Source organism: Ptychodera flava, chromosome 11, assembly GCF_041260155.1.
Source record: "Ptychodera flava strain L36383 chromosome 11, AS_Pfla_20210202, whole genome shotgun sequence".
NCBI classification, from domain to species: Eukaryota; Metazoa; Hemichordata; class Enteropneusta; family Ptychoderidae; genus Ptychodera; species Ptychodera flava.
The window spans coordinates 4184343-4207221 of NC_091938.1; the positions used below are offsets into that span (position 1 = coordinate 4184343).

The 22879-nt window shown below is 35.7% G+C and overlaps 2 protein-coding genes across 4 annotated transcripts in view; one reads left to right on the top strand and one right to left on the bottom strand.

Annotated features, from left to right (window-relative positions):
- LOC139143306 (vacuolar protein sorting-associated protein 54-like) overlaps positions 1 to 21804 on the bottom strand; it is a 35768-nt gene extending 13964 nt beyond the window's left edge. For both annotated transcript variants that reach the window (XM_070713533.1, XM_070713534.1), the window contains exons 1-19: positions 21316 to 21804; positions 19792 to 20054; positions 18508 to 18598; positions 14922 to 14956; positions 14210 to 14341; positions 13348 to 13490; positions 12562 to 12661; positions 11589 to 11731; positions 10814 to 10937; positions 10250 to 10357; positions 9136 to 9197; positions 8229 to 8325; positions 5401 to 5501; positions 4217 to 4349; positions 3054 to 3185; positions 2210 to 2259; positions 1711 to 1793; positions 1411 to 1449; positions 860 to 923 (exon numbers count right to left, since the gene is read on the bottom strand). In XM_070713533.1, the coding sequence (XP_070569634.1) occupies positions 860 to 923; positions 1411 to 1449; positions 1711 to 1793; positions 2210 to 2259; positions 3054 to 3185; positions 4217 to 4349; positions 5401 to 5501; positions 8229 to 8325; positions 9136 to 9197; positions 10250 to 10357; positions 10814 to 10937; positions 11589 to 11731; positions 12562 to 12661; positions 13348 to 13490; positions 14210 to 14341; positions 14922 to 14956; positions 18508 to 18598; positions 19792 to 20054; positions 21316 to 21631 (2216 nt within the window). In that variant the 5' untranslated portion in view covers positions 21632 to 21804. The remainder of the gene's footprint in view (positions 1 to 859; positions 924 to 1410; positions 1450 to 1710; positions 1794 to 2209; positions 2260 to 3053; positions 3186 to 4216; positions 4350 to 5400; positions 5502 to 8228; positions 8326 to 9135; positions 9198 to 10249; positions 10358 to 10813; positions 10938 to 11588; positions 11732 to 12561; positions 12662 to 13347; positions 13491 to 14209; positions 14342 to 14921; positions 14957 to 18507; positions 18599 to 19791; positions 20055 to 21315) is intronic.
- Positions 21805 to 22322: 518 nt separating this feature from the next.
- Positions 22323 to 22879, top strand: part of LOC139143325 (vitamin D3 receptor B-like) — a 91368-nt gene continuing 90811 nt past the window's right edge. For both annotated transcript variants that reach the window (XM_070713560.1, XM_070713561.1), the window contains exon 1: positions 22323 to 22652. The gene's annotated coding sequence lies outside the window, so the exon portion shown is untranslated. The remainder of the gene's footprint in view (positions 22653 to 22879) is intronic.

Here is a 22879-nt window from a genome sequence, read left to right on the forward strand (position 1 = left end):
TGTCCGTGGGGACTAAAATGTTGCAGTTATGTTGATATGATGCATCTGTATATAATGACATACATTGTTTGAAAACAACAAAGTTGCACATATGCTGTTCCGACGACCGCCTCCCTTTAATATTGCTTCTTTGATCTGGATTTTGCCTGCTGTAAACACTTCATTTCAACACTGTCTTTTTAATTTTTCAATCTGGAAATTATTCTTACTTTAATATTTATATTGCATTTTAAGTGGCTTTGATCACTGTATCTGTTGATTTTAGTTGCTATAAATTATTATTATAATAATTATTATTATCATTATTATCTATGTAAATTCATGGTCACAGTGACTTAAGGTTATTTTTCAAAGAGTTCTGATAGGTGTATATAGTATACTGATGAAATGTGACAGTTGTGCAGTCACAATACATACAAATTTTCAATGCTTTCGTTTTTGGTAAAACTGTGCTTGTACTTAAGTGCAATGGCCAAAAAAAAGAAAATGAAAGCAAACAACAAAATTGTAAATGGTATTAAAGTATAAATGACGTTTCAAAGTGTTATGAGTTCTGTTTGCTTAGCTATGTAAACATAAGAAATGCATATGTCTGGCTGAAAGTAGCTTCGGTTACAGTGAGAATATGATTCATATTTAACATGTTAAAGTATGGATACATTTTATCAGTACATGCAATCTCTAAACAATAGGAGAATGGTAATACAGGCATAGCATGTATGACACAGGTAGACATTCGATTTCAGGGACTGTTTTTCAGGATTGAACCAAAGAGAAGCACGATAAATGCATGCATAATTAGAGATGTTTACAGGATCACTGATAGGGGAGAGACGATGAATAAATTTGGGATGCTCACCCGACAACTGCATATTTCTGACCATTTATTTCAAGATAGCTTCCTGGCTTGCGTTCTTCAGATCCTAACGAATAAAATTAAGATGAGAAACTTCAAACCAATTCAGAACATGGAAGAGCAGAGAAAAACCAATAACATCATCCTGATTTATTGGTCAAAATGTCTTTTGAATTGTAACTGTTACTCTATAGTAACCCAAATCACACATTTATAATAGTGGCGGATAAATGAAATTACCATAAAACTGAAATCTTCAAAGAGATGGAGACGTTTTGTTAACCTTTGAATCATTTTTTGCAAACTTTTATGATTATTATGTATAAACACTGTTTTCAAGATCAATATATTTATATGTATTTATAATGTACTAATGATTTACGTAAACTGCATCACAGTACCAATAAAAATACTCTTCATAATCAAAGCATTGAACCATGTAAGACTGAAGACTTATCTGAGACAGTGAATTGCTGTGACAAAAATCAGAATGGATCAGCATGTATGGTAAGTTACATAATTGCTGAAACAATTTTTAAAAATCGAATGATTACCTGCTTCAGACTTCATAACAAAGGCCCCAGCCAAGTTACCTGGAAAATATTAAATTTGTACTATTCTTCAAAAAAGGTGATGAAAACGTTGATATGTTTTCCTTAAACAAACCATTTCCTCAAATAATTTGTACACCATACCCACTTTCTATGGTATAGTTGAACCTTTGTAAAATGAAACATATTCAAATATTTTGTGGTGTGTTTAAGTCACAATTTGACGAAGAAAACAAAGCAAGTGTTGATAATGATTATTCAGCCATGCATTTATAAGATGGTACAACAAGAAGCAATACCTACCATTTTCTGCAATTGTATTGACTAAATCTTGAAATTCTGCTGGTACATCAGACTGTTTCCACCTCTCACTTTCTAAAATTAAACTTCATTAAAGAAATGGAGTACAGACAAATCAATAAAAAGAGTTACTTGTGAATATATGTATGCTAAAACATTCTAGGAACCAAAATTGTTTCAAAAACCCTGTTAGTATTAGACTTCTTCATTTAATATTTTGGTTGACCTGAGTAAATACAGTTGTTCATCGCAACGGAATCTCTGAATTCAAATGTAAATGAATACAACAAATGACGTATCATGGGATACACATCATACATGTATGATGTCCAGTAATTGATCAATCAAAACCTACAAGACATATGATATCAAGCAAATGACCAATAAGACGTTACAAGTCATGTGATGTTAATCATTTGACTAATCAGAAGCTAGAAGTCATGTCAATGGACCAATGACAAGGTGCTAGTCATGTGATGCAATTATAGAGAAAATGACTCACCTAAGTTTTGTTCTTCTTTCTTCATGAAATCTATTTACAAATTTGGAAGCCTGAAAAAGCCAAACCCACAGTATAGGACGTCAACACTGGCTACAAAAATTTCTGATTATGCACTTTTCACCATATACAACCTTTGCCCGCTGTCAGAGTCATACAAATAGGTCATGTCTTCGTTCCTTTAAACCTAAATCTTACACCCTACCTTACTGCATGCACACAAATATTCAAATTAGGCCCAAATGCTGATGAATAATGAAGTAACAAAAGAAAGTGAGTGTGCAATATTTGTCTGTCTTTTTTTGAATACTCTCTTTGAAGTCTAGAATTTTTATCCCTCTATTGATGACACCTCACTGTAAAGGAAACTGCTATTCCAATGGGTGTTCTTAACCCTTTGAGTGCCAAAGTCAACTTTTGTTACCTTCATAAATTATAAAGCAGAAAATTTTTTAAGATCAAGACAATTTGTTTTCAGATTTTTTCCAAAATTTTGATAAACAACTGTAGTCAATGAAAAGTTATGTCCTTTTGCTCAAAAATTATCAAGATAATTACAGAAAAATTCATAAACATTGGTAAAATGCTGAACTAAAATTTAGGCAGGAAAAATTACAGCACTCAAAGGGTTAATAGATAGAATTCACTATGGATTATAGAAACATAAAGATTTACAATGTGATTGTTACAATGTTACAGTCATGTGACTGCTCTGGGCCAATTACAGCAACCTACATTTATGAATTCACATACAAGAACAACAGACTTGCACATGCGTAACGTTCAGTCATGTGGTAGTAACTGACCAATGAAGCATCACGTTAAATATTGAAAACTAAGAGAATACCTGATTTTGGAGGCTGCCTCTCAGTGATGTACTTCTTCTACCACACAAACCCTCACAGTCATTCACAAATAATTCAATTGCACGAGATAAATTCAAAAATTCTGTTGAAGTCAACTTCTCTAGAAATCCATCCTACAGAGAGAAAGAGGAATGTTTCTATCATTCATATTTACAATACAGCATATGGAACAAATCAATGAAATGCAGAACAGCATTAAATTTGTGGTAAAATTATTATATCAAATCCTTAAGTATATGTGTGTTAAGAATTCAAAACACCAGTAAATCATTTAGGATCCCTGTAATGTTTTTCTTGTCCAAAAATATGATTGCCTCAATAAATCAGGGAGAATCCTGGTTATATGACTGGGAAAATCAGAAGAGTTTACAGGGGTAGGTACTTTCACAAAAACACTGATGGTTTCAGTTACTAAGAGGGAAAATCCAAGGGTAACGCTAATAATTGATATTCTATGAATGATTTCTTATTAACTCCAGTATTACAATTTCATGAATTTAAACACAGGATGGGTTCCTTCAAAGAATTCCAGGACATTATAAAGGTTCTCAGCAGCTTTCCAGGGCTTTAGGGAAAGCTCAGAAATTGCAGGACTTTCAAGATGCATGCAACCTTGCATTACAACTGTGACTAATATTGTATGAAGTGAGCAACTGGACACGTCCAGCATATAAAGATGAGGCAAATATACATACATGTAAATAGTTTTGATTTTTATAACTTTATCAAGCACATTTTCTCAACATCAAAGATTTATCAAAATTTTGTGGTTCCTGAGATTGTAGTTGTAACTTTAGGTAACATTTTGTTATTTTGTTTCTTTTTATCCTTAAAGTAAGTTGAAACAAAGAATGAACTGGCAAACACTGCGCATTACGTACTACATGCAATGTCTAGTGATGAATTCTAATCTTGACTAAAATTCATTTGTCAACAATAACATTTGATGTAAACAAACATACAGAATGTGTTGGCAAGTTGAACACTAAGCATTTACATGATTTTGAGAGTAGAACAATAACAAGGAATTTATAAATGAGAAAAATATTGAGAATATGTCAAACGTTATGGCTAATGGAGTTGCCATGCAAGTACTTAGTTAAAATTCAATGCTGTCAACAGGAGAGTGAAAAAAGCCATTTACCTTACTTCTGGCTAGGAGCAGTTTCACACATCGATCATTAGCATAGTCACAGAGAAAAGACAGCAGTTCTCTTAGATTGGAACACAACTTATTGCATTCAACATTATCGATCAAAACATCACCACTGCTTTCACTGAAAAGAAAAACATGTACACGTCACACTGCACTTCAATTCAATGTTTCAAAACCTCATTGAGACGCACTTTATTTCATGATTTCTTTTGAATACAAAACATGAGAATTACAACAATGTGATACTTTTAAGTCTAACATGCTACATCAGCTGGTTATTATTCCTCCCCTCTCAAATCTTTAACCCTTTCACCACCATGGTTTAGCCCAAACCCATTGTTAGCAATGGTGAGTGTGGACCTGTTTACAGGGAATCGGGGGTGAACAGGTTAATTTACACTCTACTGTTCCAGGTTCTATAAAAACTTTCTCTCTACAACATTTTGGTAGAGCTGATGTATCAGTAAGGTTACACTCACAGTACAATTCACCCCTTCTGATAGACTTTTACAAACAAAGATATATGGAGCATCACCACAGCACACCATTATTTTGAAAAAGCTACTAGGCTACTGTTTTCTTTGTGACTATAGGTATTGACAGAGGTCCTGAATGTAACTTGGCACGATATATTTAGATGAATAAACAGTTACAATATAGACTGCACCTACAATTATCAATTATCAAAAAGCTGGATCTTTGATCAAGTTTAAAGGGAAATAGTCGTCGGATCCGAGCATGTGCGAGTTTCTTGTTTACAAACAATGTATTTCATGCACAATATCTAGATGCACCTCATCATCATAGCTGCAACATTTAAATTATACAATGTAGATTATGACTGACATGTTTTATCAATAACCATCGCACCTTGGATACAGTGTTGCCATCGGTCGTATGGGTCCCATATGATCTTTGAGCGCACTTCCAACGACTGTATCCCTTTAAACTTCTGAGAAAAGGTGATTTGAGTGGGTCACTCTGCTGAGGAAAGTTGTTGTATGTGGCCTTTTGAAAAGTCACGATTGATGTACATTACAGTACATATTGAAAAGTTGATGAATACATGGCACCTTACTGTTTGTTAGATTTTGTACTATTGCATGACTTCTTTGAACTGTGTTTTATTATACATACATATGTGTGGTAGAGATGTCAAGCATAAGACATACCAATTGTCGTTGTTTGTTGCAACACTAGATTCCGCATTTGATTCATTTTCAGATCTTCCTGCTGCTATGGTTACTACTCTTCTGATTACGCTCAGCGTGTTCTGCAAAAAGGAAACACACAAGACGATCCCTTTTCACCTTTCAATATAATAAATTTGATCAGTATTTCCACTGAATGATATACAACTTCGTCATAACCGAAAAGAATTCAATTATTTACTGGGTCCACTCTTGCAACTATAAAAAAGCCATACATTCAGAGCAATATCAACACTTTGACTGTTCACCCTAATACCAAGTAAACAAGTCCAAACCCATCGACACCAATAGGTTTGGGCCAAACCATTGTGGTGAGAGGGATATATTTGTGGACTATTTTAAACAGCAAACTGTTGACCTGATAACAACAGGTGTTCCTGGTATTAGCAAAGGGATAATCTGCAAATTAATAACTGTCCACAAGTTTTACAAAGACTTTGAGCTTGTATGTCAAGAAACATGAAAATTGCCAGCATATTTTCATAGACAACTTTAAATTTTTAGAATAGACCATATTTCTCAAGTTTAGTTTAAACAAATAACTTCCAGATGTGGACATTAAATTAACATATACATAGTGATTTTATTGAAGGCCTCAAGACAGTGAAAATACTATCAATTGTTATTTATTATAAACGTAAAATGCACCTCAAGGATAAACATTTGGACTCTCAATTTTTTACAATTTCTTTCCAATCTACCCCTTGTGTGAGGGGCCGACTTTAAAGCTCTAGGAATAATATAGATATTCATTGCCTTAGATTTTCAAAAATCATAAAATTAATTTTTCCCAGGAGTTAGCACACGGATGGCAGCTAGTCTGGTTCCCTGACCCATTTTCCCCGGTAGAGGGCGTGGGGAAATATAGGGTCAGGTACCGGCAAATGTAAACATGGACGCTATTGGGTTAAAATAAAACAAGCTGTGATTGGATGAAAGTAACACTTGTAACTTTTTCTCATGTTTCTCGGGTTTCGCACTTTCAGGCTCACTTGACAACAACTTCTTGTTTGTACCACAAAGCCATGGAGGTAGAAAGAAAGACTTTCTACCTCCATGATTTAGCACACCTCTTGATACTTTTAGAACGTCGACATGATGCCTGGCATTTTTCACGAAATTCGGACACTATTCTATCCATCGAAATCAATCATCGTTCACAGTTCCAACAAAGTTTGCTTTCAATTAGCTGTGATATCGCAGCAGTACTTGTGGCGTGTATCGAACGTGCTCGGGTCATTGGGGTCACGCCACAGTCGGCGATGACCTCAATGACCCTAGCGCGTTCGATACACGCCACAAGTACTACTGCGATATCACAGCAAGCCTTCAATCACCTGTATTTCCCCGTACTTCTGGATTAATCCTTTCAGTTTATGTTTCCCGTTCGTGTGCCAATGTTTTTGGTTCGGATACCAGTGTTTGAACATAATTCTGATCCAGTCGAATTTTGACCGGCGTTTTTATGGTAGCAGCCATATTGTTGTAGCATGTTCTGTCAGGTGACTAACCTCCGCCATCTTGAACAAAATTCTGTTCAAGATGGCTACCCGGTACCTGACCCTATTTTTCCCCACGCCCTCTACCAGGGAAAATGGGTCAGGGAACCAGACTCACGGATGGCAGCCATTTTGAATTTCAAATGTTTGGTAATTTGTTCCTCTAGTAACAAATTTTGCAGAGTGACCCCTAACTTTCATTCTGATTTGATACGAGAACGGTTGAAAGATTCATTGAGGAAAGTTTGAGCAAATGTTATTCAGTCTTTCATTTTTGAGGCACATACAACCTTAAATTTTTGCTTGTATTTGTGTAGTGTAGTGTAGGCCCATATTAATACTTGAATTCAAATCGCTTTGTTTCTTATACTCTGAAACACAACACTTTGCTTACGCCTTTAATAGGTAATTGTGTTTTAATTGTGGATCAATGCACAGAACCATATTTTTCATTTTTTTCCAGACTACATAATCCCTAAAACCATGTGACAGCTGTACAGAATGTCCTCCGAAAATGTCAGCCTGTTTACAAAGAACCATACGTTCATATACCGCTTTATTTGCAGACATTAAGCCCTCTCAATTGTTTGTTTATTTCTGATTTCTTTTTCACTGATATGTACAGACCTAGTCCTGTGGGCAGAAGGACTCTGAGACAGAGCATAGACACAAAGTAGAGAGTGCTTTTTAAAAACATACATACAAATATAATTCAATAATTAAAGCAATACATTGATAAATAATTTGTACAATCCTTCTTGATTTTAATGTCCATAGTACTGAGAAGTAATCCACTGTTTGAGGTTAACGGATGTATATGTATTTATCAATATGTATTTCCACACAGAGGACTGTAAACGACAGCGTGAAGTTCAAGCTTTAAGGAGCAAATTTTGAGGTGAAGGCCCAGTTATTGCTATTTGCAAAGGTCAATGCCTGGCTTTACCTTGGCCATGTTCAATAGGTGAATAAAAACACAGCCTTGATATCTGGAGTTACAAAGAATACATAAATAATCATAAAGCTGTGACAAACTATTAGTCATTTTTAGAAAACCAGTATATTACATCTATTACAGTTTAACTAATTCTTCCTCTTCAACTATAAATCATTCTTTGAATCCAACTTAAACAAAATTATTAAAATCAGAAAACATGACAATAAATAAATATTAAAGTACTGTAAATAAAAAGATTGTTAAAAAAATCAATCAATCAATCAATCATTAAACCAATCAATCAATCAATCAATCTTGACATGATTCAGAAGAGTTAATTATGAATAGCTTACCTTGGTTCTGTTCAATAGTGTCACAAGATTTTCAAACACTTGTCTGAAAAGAATCATCCAGTCTTCAAAATTCAACGACCTCATTTGATCTGCAAGACTGTGTGGTACAATCAAGGAATACATATTAATAGGAAATAGGCTGTAATGTGATATAGAATTGACTGTGGTTCTCTAGCTTTTAATCTTTTGTGAACAGGTTCTGTGGCAATGCCGACATTACACACCGAAGAAGATTGTCTATTGGCAAATTACAGAAGTCTTATTGGTGTTCCCTGTAATGACCTTGTTGCTACACTTCCTGACTTGATTGTTCAACTTTAAAGTTGTCCTATGATATGGTGTAAAATCCTTCCTTACACTGGTAATATGAGACTCATAACAAGACTGATCAACAACCTTGTTTTGATTGAATACAGAAATGTCAAGGTTTTCAATGCATAATTATGAACTTAAAATTCTTGCTCAATTGAAAAGCACTTGTTGGTTGTTAAAGTTTTCGCTGGAAATGATGATGTATTGGCTAATTATGGTAGCATTAGCATTCATTTATGAAAAGTTTATCTACGAATATTGTTTGTGTCTACAAATCTAATGATAATGCCTCAGTGTAATGGGTGAATATTCATAAATTGAACAATATGAAGTAATAACAGAAACAACTGCAAACATACTTTGACAATGCATGTCACAAGATACATAGGATGCATACACCAATATGCAAAGATATGTCTCCAGTCGAAGCAAAGCAATCAACAGCAAATGTGTAAAGTCAAACCTTCCATTCCTATAGCGGTGTAAAGTCCAAAAATGTCATAAAAAACTAAGGGCTCAACCAAGTTGAAGTATTATGCAGGGTTGGAGGAATAAAGGAAACAACATAAACTTTTGAAAACCTATCTTGACTGACCTGATAGTATTATTGCTCTCTGAGTCTACATCATCATTACTAGCAACAAAGTGGACCACAGTCTGTGAAAGAAAGCACAAAAAGCATATCAATGATGGCTGCATATAGATGGTGTAGCTAAACAACACAAGGTCTAGTCTTATTGATGAAAACATTTAGTTTACCTAGAGGTCCTCAAACAGGTAATGAAGGTGAAATCTTAAGGATCATATTGATTTGTAAAAATGTTCTTCTGGGTCTAGTTTTCCTGGTGAAAATATTCAGGTTACCTAGGGGGTCCTCAAACAGGGAATAACATTCAGATGTTCAGTATTACATTGGTTTGTAAAACTATTCAGTCTTGGCCCTGTATTGTTCAGTCTTGACTAACTTTTTATTAAAGTAAGTAAATCACTTGTCATGAACTTGCAGTTCAAAGCATCTCCTGTACACTCAAACAAAATTAAAGTTGGTAAAAAGATGACTAACCTCAGTAAATAGGACAATTTATCAGGATAGAGAGTATTATATGTCTATTCTTTAATAAATCTAAGTCAGCCTTTCTGGTGCTTTTCAAAAATCATGCCAGCACAAAACTGGCTGAATGATAATTCAATTGAAAAATCTATTCAACATTTGAACTGCATCTCATCATGATAGTAGATGACCTGTATGAACTTGAACCAATTTGACATTCTGGTGTTTGACTAATGTTTAATGTTTAAACCATCAGACTTATACCCATTGTTTTCAAAATTGGACATGGACCTATTTACAGGGAAGTGGGTTGAAAGGTTAATTTGAAGAAATACCTCTTAAATGTTAGCAATCTGCTTTTGACCGTTGTTCAGACTACTTTGAATCACTGAAACAACATTGACCTACCTGAATAACTTCTAGTATATGACAGCACAGTCAGCTGGAATCAGATTTTATTTATTTGGCAATTTTTTACATTAATATAATTGGCAACGCATCTACATCACAATCTAAATTTTCACTTTCCTTCTCATCCTAAAACTTAACCTGTTCACCCCCGGTTCCCTGTAAACAGGTCCACAATCATCATTGATAACACTGGGTTTGGGAAAAACCATTGTGGTGAAAGGGTTAAGAAATTTTTGTAAATTCTTACCTGTTTAACGACAGCCTTGACGGCAGTGGCGGCCTCTTCTCTGTACACTTCCAAGAAATTAAATTTGTGTTTGCGTAGCATTCCTAACACAATGGTACTCAGACGATCCTGCCAAGATAATAAGCCAGACATAAGTCTGCATTCTGTGTTTGCATCCTGTGTGAGGTACTAGGCCTTCTAAAATAGTTCTTTCATTTTGAATTTTTTACTATTTAGCATGTTGAAGCCTCTCACTGATATTTCAAGGGAACTATCCATATTATTGAAAGCAAAATGTATTTTTTCATGTTTACAACCTATGAACATATCACATAATAGACTTGGAATATTTTACAGAGTTTCGAGTGTTGGGTAAATAAAAATAATGTAAAACATATTTTTTCATATTTACAATCTATGAACATATCACATGATAGACTCAGGATTTTTTCAGAGTTTTGAGTGTTTGGTAAATAAAAATCATGCAAAGTTGAAATTCATGATATGCAAAATATACAAATGGAAATTTTCTTTCATTCAGACAGAGGTAGTAAAGGTTGTATTGTCCTGGATTTGGAGCCATACCTCTTCAAAGACTAGAACATCATCTAACGGTCTGTTTACTTCTTCCATTGTGTACCGACTCATATCTTCCTCCATCATCTTGTCTATCAGCTTTTCAATCTCTGCCAGTTGGGAGCCAAGATGTCTGGAAGAACATGGACAAGATGTTGGGAACATTAGAGTGTAAACACAAGGAAAGATTGAAGAAGAAGAAGGACAGAGTTGAGATTGAAATCAACATTATGAGTAATAAAACCCCGGGAATAAAATACAGAATGACATCTTCAGTACTATGTGTATTCTGAAAACAATATCATGTGTATTCCAAGATGCTGAAAATGTCTGAAAAAATGTTGTTGGTCAAGTGATCTTGTCAGTCCTTTTTTCTTGAATATTTCACACTTGCTTGTCCATGTTCCAGCGCAAGCCAACCTCACGCACAACAAAATTTTCAGAGAAAAATGCAATTTTTCTGCTTTGTTGGTATAATGATTGGAATAGAGGGTTCCATGCTCACCGTGAATGTTTATTTACGAGCTCAAGCCAGAAGGACGCCAGATTAATGTGCTAGGCTCTGCCTCACATGTAAATTTTGCTTTCCTCTTGCCCTTAAGCCATTAATACATATTAATGGTCAGCATGTGGCTCTTTATTCCAGGAAATCAATCAATCTACAGGTACATCACACACGGAGTTCTTTCTTCTGGTACCACACACTTGGGTTCAATCTGCTAAGCCATAAAGGTTTAATACCAGGAAACCTTACACTCCTACACAGAGATTATTAGTTTCCTACCTGAAACTCTGAATTCCAACCAGTTCCTGAGATAGTACTTCTTGCGTTGTGGATATGAGATCTAATGCTCCAACAAACTCTGACGTAGACAGTAACAGCTGAATAGTGGGTTGTGTTTGATGTACTGTAGCCATTAATTTCAACTGAGGAACAGAAAAAAAATACTACCTTTAAATATGTACCTTTGTCATTTTATACACTGAATACACTGACTGACTTTATGCATGTATTTCATATTTTCTTGATATCACAAAAAGTTAAGACAATAGCAACTTGGTCCCTTTAAGGTAGAGTGAGCCTCAGACTGTCAATTTTTCACAATACTTTTCTGATCTATGTGTATCACTTGTGGGTACTCAACTAGAATCTCATGGAGTAAACAAAATTTTCAACATCTTATTTTTATGAAAATCAAAACTATTTTTCCCCCTAGAGTTAACAAAGGGATGGTGGCTGTTTTGAATTTTAAATATCAATAGATTTTAAGGTAATCTGAGAACGGTTGAAAGTTTGCTTGAGAAAAGTTTGAGCAAAAGTATATATGTCTGTAGCTTTTGAGGCCCATACTACTTAGTAGTGCAAGTTGAAATACTTCATTGTTTACACTGACTGGGAACAAGCTTTAGCTGAGGTACAGGTGAAGGATATTCATTGAAAGAACACATTTATATGTAAGACATACAAAATCATTTCCCTGTGAAACCAATGTGAAATTATAAAATTGGAAGTAATCTTTCATGTCTGCAGACATGTAATTGTAGTCAAACTACAGTCAAAAGAGCAATACCGACCGATAAAAATGAATCACAAACTGATAAATGCATTTTAATTTGCTGGTACACAAATAAATTATCCTCTGAAAGAAGTGACAATTCATATAGTTAGAACAGTAGTAGTGATCTACATGTACATTAAGAGAAGATGTGGAAAGTTTATCTTGAGGGTTTCAAGCAACAATGATATTGACACAAACCTTGTTATAGACTTTGACATAATTTGACCTTGAAATCTGCAATTGAAGTATTTCCAGCGAACCCTTGACTAAAATGGCATCTATTTTATTAACCTTCTCCCTGTAAGATTCAATATTCAAAATATATATATTAGACATAATATAAATGTACACAAGGTTTGGATTGGCAATTTGTCTGTCGTTTTAGGTGATTGAGTCGCAAGGTCTATTGAGAGTCATAGTTGTTTGCTATGTGTAGTGGTAAGTCTATTTTGCCACAGTCTGTCCACCCACTCTAGTTATGAGTAGTAATAGGGATGATACATGTGGTAATGAATCTGTTCTGAGTGGTAATTGCTTTCTCATGAGAGATAATGTGATGATGTGATAATGTTATCAGTGGTAATGGGTCTATAATGTTGACTTGAGAGCACATTTAACGGATTTAACGGCAGTAAATTGCCTACAGAAAACAAAATCAAGTTTCCTATTCGTGTACAGGTACTTCAAATCCTGCACCTTGGCAGTATACCACTAATTAATATAAATGAAGATGCATAGTGGCAAATAATATTACTTGAGGCTGCCACAGTAGAATTTACAAGATGTAGAATGCTGACCAAGGTATCTCAGACTGTGTTCCATTCACACATCAAGCTACATGTATGTCTTTGTTTAGGATGCAGCAGTGTCTCTTGTTCAAATGCCATAATTTGAAGAGTCACAGCGCCACGTTTGTCTCTCCACAGGTGATGGCTGACAGGCTCTGAGAAATGCCAATTCTATGAGATGTGGATTGATACTGACCTGAGTTGTCTGATAGCTCTGCATGTCTTGGTCAAGTGTTCTTGTAATTCATCGTGTGATGTCATTGCACTGAAGAATGCTTCTGAACGGAATGAGATCTGTCTGGCTATCTGCACCTCAACTGTATCAAGGTAGTGACTCAACTGAGTATCGTGGAAAGTTGGACGAGAGAAATCAAAGAAGTTCAAATATTAATTATTCTAAAACAGAAGCATTGTCAATATCACTTATGCACCAATCAAAGTCCTTTTTCCCATTGTTTGTTGTAATTAATTAATAATTAATACATCAATCAAGTACTCAGTATGTCAGCTTTGGGTCAGCTTGGAATTAAAGGGACACATTTTGTGACATGGTACACCCACTGTTTTATGTATGTACCTGTCTAATTCACACTTTGAAAGACCTTGTATTCCATTCAATTATAAATCTTTTGACACAGTGTGTTCTGTTTCGTCCCTTTATTCCTTAGTTTGCTTGTATTTGCGAGGAAACACTAGAGTATGAATATATGAGATCACTCTCACACAGCTACAGGTATGCTAAGAGTCATTGCTTTGATTGGAAAAAAGAGTATGCCTTTTGCAGGCTGATAGCTTACACTGGCCTAAAAACCAGGTCATAGAAAATCAGAGATAGGCTTTCGACATTCTAAATGAAAAATTCCTCTAGTATGTTAACGATTGACACATCTTAAGGACAGTTCTAATGGGTGATGAAAGGTGACTATAACAATATCGGGAGAGTTGACCGTGGTTCAGGTTTTTTAATTCTGTCTACAATGGCCCAATATTATTATGTACCAACTGAGGTCTGGCAAATATTTTCCAGATATTTTCCACATGTGGTTTGAGTGACTCACCTTTTCCTGCAGGAGTTTTGATGATGATCTAGTGTTAGGACTTGTATCTTTGGGTTGGCTAAATTGGGACCAGGGCAGCACTGCATTGAACACTTCTGGTGTTTCCAAGGCAAAGTCAGGCTTCAGAAATAACTGTTGGAAGAAATGAATACATGTTACAATCTATCAAATACAAGTCCTGTAAAAAAACAGAAATATGTTGAAGACATTGGTGAACTGGCCACAGGTAAGATATGATTTTCTTACTTTATCAGAAGTAGTTTGTCTGAAGAAGTAGAAATTTGTAAAGTCTGAGTGACTCTTCGTCAAAATTTATTAAAGGTCCAAGTGCACATATTAAAGATCCATGAACTGTAACTTTCGTCATTTTTAAATTTATGTTTGTTCTGTGTATTATCTGCAGTTCCTGGTTTCAATCCCTGAACCATGGAGAAATTCCTAACATTTAGCTCATAAATATACCCTATATGAGTATAATCTGCATTGTTATAGTTTAAATTTTGTATTCAGGTCCAGACTAGAATACATTTATCAACAATAACGATGGTCATTTCACATACACAGGCTGTGTTGGCAAGCAAGACACCGGGCATTGGTCATGATGATCGAATTATAGTAAAATTGTGTAGTTGATACATTGAAACAGAGTAGTGAAAAATTAGTCAAAAGTTACAGCTAATGTCCCTTTAATAGTTAAGTATACAAAACCTACCTTAGGAACTGATTCCAGATCTACTTTATTTTTCTCTGCAAGTGAAAGAACGCACGCTGATGATAAACAACATATTTCAATATTTGTAAATGAATAAGTACAGTGTGATTGAATCAAATGGCATATTTCACAATGTTGGTATCCATCAACAATTATATGGAACTTTAATACAACAACAGCAACCTGTTACACTCTGCTTCAGTACGTGATCACTGACTCAACGTTTCCGGTTATTTCAGAAAAGAAATATTTACAAGCAAAGCAGGTGATTTCCTTTTCACACATTCATTTATTTCTATTTTTACCATTTTTGCATTATCACAGGATAAATGTACAAATCATTTAAAGATATACACACACACTCCAGTATCCCAAATGTAGACTTAAGCAGGAGTATGGGTACCATAGACAGAAAGAGGATAGGTTTTGTAGACAATCTATACAGATGGTAAGTAAAGTTTGTAGACAGCTATACATAGTTCTCAAAAGCTTAGAAAAACAGGCAGGCCGCACATTTACATAACAATGTGAAATCTGAATATTTTTTGTTGTCTTCATGTATTCTTTTGTATGGTTATTAACATATCCATAGATTGCTCAAAAACAAAACAACAAACACACAAAAACAAATGAACAAAACCCAGAATGGCTCAGCCATCAAGTTCCCAGTCTCGGAGAACCTTACATGTATCATATATTCTTAAACAAACACATACACATAAAGACACATGAACTGGTAGTCAATCATGAACTCAGAAACAGAAGGAACTGGCATAATGGTGCAATTTGAACTCTACACTTGCTGTCATTTCCAGGCTTTCAAAAGATAAATACGTCACATTATATTACCATGCCCTGCCTGTCGCATTTTGATTGGTCGAGCTGAACCACGTGACTGACCAAAAATACACAGTAATAGTTTTTTTACATGCCCGTGAATATGAATAATAAGATTAACAACTCAAAGTATCGTAACTTTACAGCTCAAATGTAAATCAAAATCAATCACAAAATAAAATGGAGCACTTGTAGGTCAAGTTGAGATGCTTTTTTCTGACTACATCTCTGGATTTGCCAATTTTTTACAGCGCGCCTGACAGTGCGTCGCGTATTGCTCAGTTTCTGGGGCCCAGTTGTCGTTCGCTCCTGAAATTTTCGGAAATTTTTATGGTTTTCTTGGGTTTGCTGATAATATAATGGAAATAACAGACTCCGCTCTGACCATTAATGCGTATTTAGACATGTCGAAATTATCATACATGCAACTTTATCAGCCAAACTCTACTACTGCAACTCCCTTCTGTACGGCCTTCCGGATAACACTATTTCTTTACTACAACGAGCGCAAAATGCTGCAGCCAGGATAATCACACGCATCAGGAAATTCACACCAATCACTCCACTTCTGGCCCATCTCCATTGGTTACCAGTTCGTCTCAGGATTGACTACAAGATTTTGTTGTTAACGTTCAAAGCTATCCACAACCAAACGCCTACATACATCAGTGATCTACTCCAGCCTTATATTCCCACACGCACACTGCGCTCATCTACCAAGAAACTTTTAACTTGCACAACCTACATAAACATAACCTTGGTGGCCGTGCCTTCTCTCACGCTGGCCCTAAACTATGGAATGTACTACCACTTGACATCAGAGAATCACCAAACTTAGAAACTTTCAAAAGAAAGCTGAAAACTCACATGTTCACCAGAGCATACAGTGTGGCTTAACCATTGAGCGTCACAGAGCAAAACTTCTGTTTTGGATTTTGGCGCTATATAAACTTTTTGCTGATTGATTGATTGATTGATTTATGGGCGCGGGCTCGAGGAAAGCCAAATTAACGGGCTCGGCAAGCCTCGCCCGTTAATTTTTGGCTTTCCTCTCGCCCTTGCCCACAAATAAACGTTTATGGTCAGCGCATCACCCGTTATTTCTATAGTATACATGATATTTCCTCAATAAAGACACTGTCCTATTTTGTTTGTAGGGAATCATTTCTTGTCTCAGATTGAAATTAACTTGCAGAGTGAAGATAAAACAACTTTACAAGAATACTGTTGCTTATAAAACTACTGAAGAGATGTCAAAAGTTGCTTTTGCTCTTCAAAACAGCCCTCACGTCTGGAAGGATAAAATTTGGTTATTGCAGTAGACTAACATCGTAAAACTACAAAGACCCTGGGTGCATAGTGTGTTTGCATGGTGTATCTTACACTTAATACTGTTAGTATTTGCTAAAGACAGATACTTCAAAACTGCTTCAACACAACCATCCAGTTGTTGACTTATACTTAAAACTAACATACAGCAATTGACCAATGCCGTTGCACCATTGGGAGGTTTTATCTTGCAATAAAAAGTCATTGCTACAAGTGTAAAGCTTTAGGGCCTTTTATACATAAAAGTCTGAAGTCCGGATGTGTCCTCGTGTCTAGACAGCTGGTATGTTTCAATATTCAAATTTTGAGTACAAGGCAGTAACTAGGACATGTGAACTATCTTGACATAGAGTGAAAACTAAGACACCTTAATTTTCTGAAGGAAGTTCCATTACCTTGAACGGCTGATTCAATAATGACAGTTTTAAGAAGTCGTGAGAATGCTAAATTGACAAATAAGATGAGTCAAAGTATCAAGACCTACAGGTACACATCAGATCTACATACGCAAGTTTCCCATGATACCGTAGTCTTTAAGATGGATAAAAGCGTCACTTTCAGATTCTAAAGCAAATAAAGTCTGACACTTCCATAAAATGTCTTGGCATATGACATCAAAATTTTATGGCATAGTTTGACTCACAGTCCAGTATACTTTCAAGAAGAGCACTTGTCTTTTGGTTTATCCTATATATGTATACAAAGAAGTCAGTCCTGATGCATTTACAAATCTCCTTTTGAGCCACACTTAGTGAAACTCAATTATTTATTTGTTGATTGATCAGTTAAATGTGAAAAAGATTAAGAAACAAGAACCATGGAAGTGTAGAAAAAAACAAAAAAAAACAAAAAGGTTTTTATATAATTTTACAATGTACTATACAATAATGTGATAATTATTTCATAATATGAGCTTTAAAAAAGCCTTTGCAAAATCCTGTATATATTAATCATATTTGTCATCTATCAATAAAAGCAATACATTTTTTGAGAAGGGCAACATTAAAATTCACTCAGCAAAACTAAATGAAATTCAGGAATTCTAACAAATGTTGACTCAGGAATTGGCCAAATCATCATTAACTTTCATGATAGAAAACATTATGTAAAGATGTTTTCCAATGACAAGCTTTAACATTCCTCAATTCTTTTCTTCAGAAGTCCTGACTGAATGACAGAAAATATTGGAATTTTATAAACTTGTAAGAAAAGGTGTAAGCAAAGAAATGATATATTTAGAGAACCGTAATTAACATAATGTGTATTTGAAACCTTACAAATTTATAGCAGAAGTACTTCCATGTAAAATATTTTGGGAAGTGAGACATTAACACTGCTAAATATAAATACTGGTACATTAAACATTTGCAAGAATAACCCATTGGTACTGGCATTGTTTTTTGGTCTGATGTTGGCTTACCTCGATGATGTGCTGTGTTTAATATTCCTCTTTGTTGACTTGAATCATTATCAATCAAATTTTCATGTAGCTTCTTGTGCTTTTTAAGTTTCTGGGAATAAAAAAATGGTAGAATTACTCATTCAGCATCATTGATCATCGTTTAATTCGATCAAAAGATCATTTTTTTCTTTTTAAATCATGAGATCATAGTTTCATCCTCTCACTTCTAAATTTTGGTAGATTCCTATTGAGTTTTATGGCAGGGTTGGATAACTACAGGAAAACGGGGTGGAAGTGTTAACCTGTTGATATCATCTTGCTGCAAGCATCACCTGACACCTTTCATAACAGCATTTCTTAATTTGTCATTGTGAGGCCTGTACAAGATATTTAACATGTCAAGGGGAAAGCCAAAGTGAAAAATCCTTCACATAATCATCTTTAATATCAAATTGCATCCTAACACTCGGTAGCATATATTATTTACAGAAATGCAAGTAGTTTTCTTCATTATAATGGTATTGGATCTTTATTTCCTGGAGTAAACCTCTCTGAGGAAACAAGAAGAGAAAATGTCATTTTGGAAAAGGTATGCTGAACAGTGTACTTGAACTCTAGCTGATGAGGGTGTTTTTTTTTTCAAATAGGAACAAATACGCACCAAGGAGGATGATGATCACAACAACATACATGTACATGTAAAAAACTTGCCCTGATATTGTAAAAATTTCTACATTGACATTGCTCTTTTGATGTCAAGATTACATTTTCCTCTACACAATCATATCAATGCATTTGTAATCATATTGCACTTGGTTTAGGATATTTTAATAATGTCATGCATCCAAATCTCTTAGGACACTATTGAAATCTTTGCATGGAAATTAGAATCTAATTGTCTTAATTTCTATTTAATTAGATGTGTCACTCTAGGAAATACTACCGTAATACCTCAAAAGACAAAAATTTATTAAAAGATGATATTTTGCCCACTTTAGAAGCGCTTGTTCCTTGAACATTCATAGGTAACTTTGGTTAACTTCCAAAAGGAAACCCAGTAACACTATAGCAGGACTGTTTTTCCTTCCATATTGAATACAAATAATGACATCCTTTGCTCAAATTTGGCTATCTGATTGGCTGGAGCAAGGGTTTATATTGTCAACAAGATGACCTGTGTAACAATTTGAAGCTCGCGCAATTTGGAAATTTGAGTTTGAGACTGCATTAATAAAGTAAGGAAGATGGATCACTTCAAATTTTGCTAAAGAGTGATTTGCTCCTTGTAAATGGAACACTTACCGTAACTGTTCTTTTTAAGTATCTCTCAAAATGAGCTCTTGTTATTTCGGGAACAAATGGGGAAGGTAGTATATCAGTCTTCTCAAATCCCTCACCCCATGTCTTCTTGAAGAAGTCTGACTCTCTCTTTAACTTCCTTGGGTCATTGAGAACAGCTGGGAGATTCTGTGTTGCATTGTATATGGTCCATTTGTGCTGATCTGTCACAACTGATGGAGCTGTACTTGTTGGTGTCAATGGCACAGTAGATGCACTTGCAGACACTTAAAACAGATAGTGAAATGCAATGTAAATACATGAAGGTTACTGTATCTGTACTCAACACAAAAACAAGTTTAAAGGCCTATTCTGTGTCCTTTTGTAATTACATAATTGTTGACATCAAAATATCTTGCAATTATTTCTGTTATTATTTGAATTTTACCTATTACAAAAATAGCATTTTACAGAATTACAAGTGATGAACTAATTTGTGACAAAGTGGGCAAATAAATTTGAAAGATATCCCATCAAACATAGTGGGTACTTGAGCTTCCAAAATATATGTTACATGCTTAAGATTCAGCACTTTGTAAATACGTATTTGTTTCTTTGTTTACGTCAGTTCATCCAAGAATATCATATTGTGATCAAATCACTCTATGAAGACAGGAAAGACTTTAAGGGTGAGAGCAACAAGTGTAGCTGCAAAATTGTAGCTCTTCGGTGAGGCGGTTGGTGATTTTTGGTTTTTGCGACCTTGCTTACCAGTAGAGCTACAATGCCGAAGGCCCTGTAGCGTTCAAAAAAGCGCACCGCACATGGTGCAGCCTTTGGGTGTGAAATCCCACATATTTACTGCATTTGGTCGTACGGATTTGTCACTACTGAAGACTAAACATTATACTTCACTAACCTTGTCATTTATGGGGGTTTGGTATTTGTTCAAACATGTCGATCGCATTCTGGGTGTCACCATTTCTCTTCCTACCTTAATGCCATTACCAACTTCTGGTAATGGCGGCTCCGAGAAACACGAATGCCCAATGCTCAATAATTATGGAATGCGATCGGCATGCTTGAACAAACGCCAAATCCAATAAACGACAAGGTTAGTGTAGTCTAACGTTTAGTCTTCACTAGTGATAAATTGGTACGACCATATACAGTAAATTATGTGGGATTTCACACTAAAATGCTGCGCCATATGCAGTTCAGTTCAGTTCAGTTGACAGGATTAGTAATCCTTTATGCGGCACGCTTATTTTATATGCTACAGGGCCTTCTGCATTGTAGCTTTACTGGTGAGCGAGGTCACAAAAAAAAAACTGACCGACCGCCTCACCATAAAGCTACAAGTTTGCAGCTATGATAAGTGTTGCTTAATTGTTGATTTTGCGATGCTTACGATTTCTGGAAGCATGCTTCTAGAAATCGGAAGCATTGCAAACGCATTGGGGTCAGATTGCGATATCGACTGTAGCATTTCCCTTTTTGTTTTTTGATAACTGTATATTGCATTAGGATGTTGATAATATGAGATACCTTCGGATAGGAAAGCGTGATGACGGGCAACGTGAACTTCATAGTCGTTGTCACTCACTCCTTCCAGGGGTAACGTCGGGCAGACGCCATTTTGTCCGTATCGACACACAAAAGATCCGCCTTCCTTTGTACAGTGATGCTCCCTCAAATGTCTGCAAAAGTCCGCTGGATATTTAAACGTTATTTGACCGTCGACACAGAGTGAACACTTTCGCCACTCATTTGGCCGATTATCCATATTATTACTACCGGTACTCGACTTTGTGTTAGGTGACCAACCTCCTGTTGACTGGTTTTTCGGGCTTAAGGACGCCATAATACACGTCCTAAAACACTAAACTCGGTAATGTTTTAAATGTCAAATTAAATTCCATTTTCAATTATTCAATCACCTAATAAAAGTTTCTAAAATTACCAACCCACACCAATGTTTCAACTATTTTCCATCTCCACGTAGCCCGCCGCCATTTTGTTGGTTGATTGTTGTGTCCCTTTACTCCTGTCACTAAACCGGGGGTCTACACCAAACATATTCACCTACAAAAGCCATGTAATACACACAGCATTAAGATATGAAAGATTTAGAGTTCTGTCAATTCTTTCTGATGATTATACAATAAAATTTCTCAAAAAAAAGCATTTCTCTCCGGAGTGCTAGGTCGTAGGCGCATTATTTTACAATTTTACATACAGTTATCGCCTATATAGAAGGGACGTGTCCGACTTTTCGCTGGTCTTGACTGTGTATACCCTATGGTAATCCCTGTCGATGACCTGTGCGACCTAGTTTTCGTCTGTACATCCTCGTTCAAGAAAGTAGACTGTGTGAAACATAACTTTGCTTACTTTGATCATTTTAAGAAACAAAGGGCATTAAAGTCATACGAGCATCCACATATAAATTGGCTTTACGAACTCACAATATTCATTTGAATCTCCCTCCTACTTTATTACCTTTCGATAGAGCTAATTTAGATGCAGTTGAGCAGCCCTTGACAAATGTTCGGCTGCATGGAAGGCGTGACCTTGGATGCCCCAGTAAATAGTATGTTTTCTGAGCGTGGTGGTGGAGAGTTGCCGTGAAATCCTCACATCGAGGTAGTTCACAACTATCAGAGTCTCAAAGTTCGGTAAATTTAGCTTTGTGAGAACTTCGAAATATTGGTCTTTCCCCGGTGGCATAACCATACACCCGAAAAACGTCTGCTACTCTGTCTGGATCCCGCCACTGCGCCAGCAATGTTCCGAAACTCGTCGACGTATGGCTAGTTAGCTGGCTGTGTGATTGTTTGATGGCACCGATTCGCCACTTTTCCAGTGAAGGTAAACCAGATCAGGTAGGTGAAACTCATAAGGAATGTCAACCAATGCACGTAATGTATCGTTCCTAACCCTTTCCGCGGTTTAAAACAATGAAAACACCATAAGAACAAGGAAAACCACCGTCGCTGTAGAGAGAGCACTGTAGACAACCTTTTGTGTTTTCTCTATCATCGAGTTTGAGGTGACATTGTGTGGAACTCCCTACAAAGGATCGTCGGCCCATTATCTCCAAACAGTACCG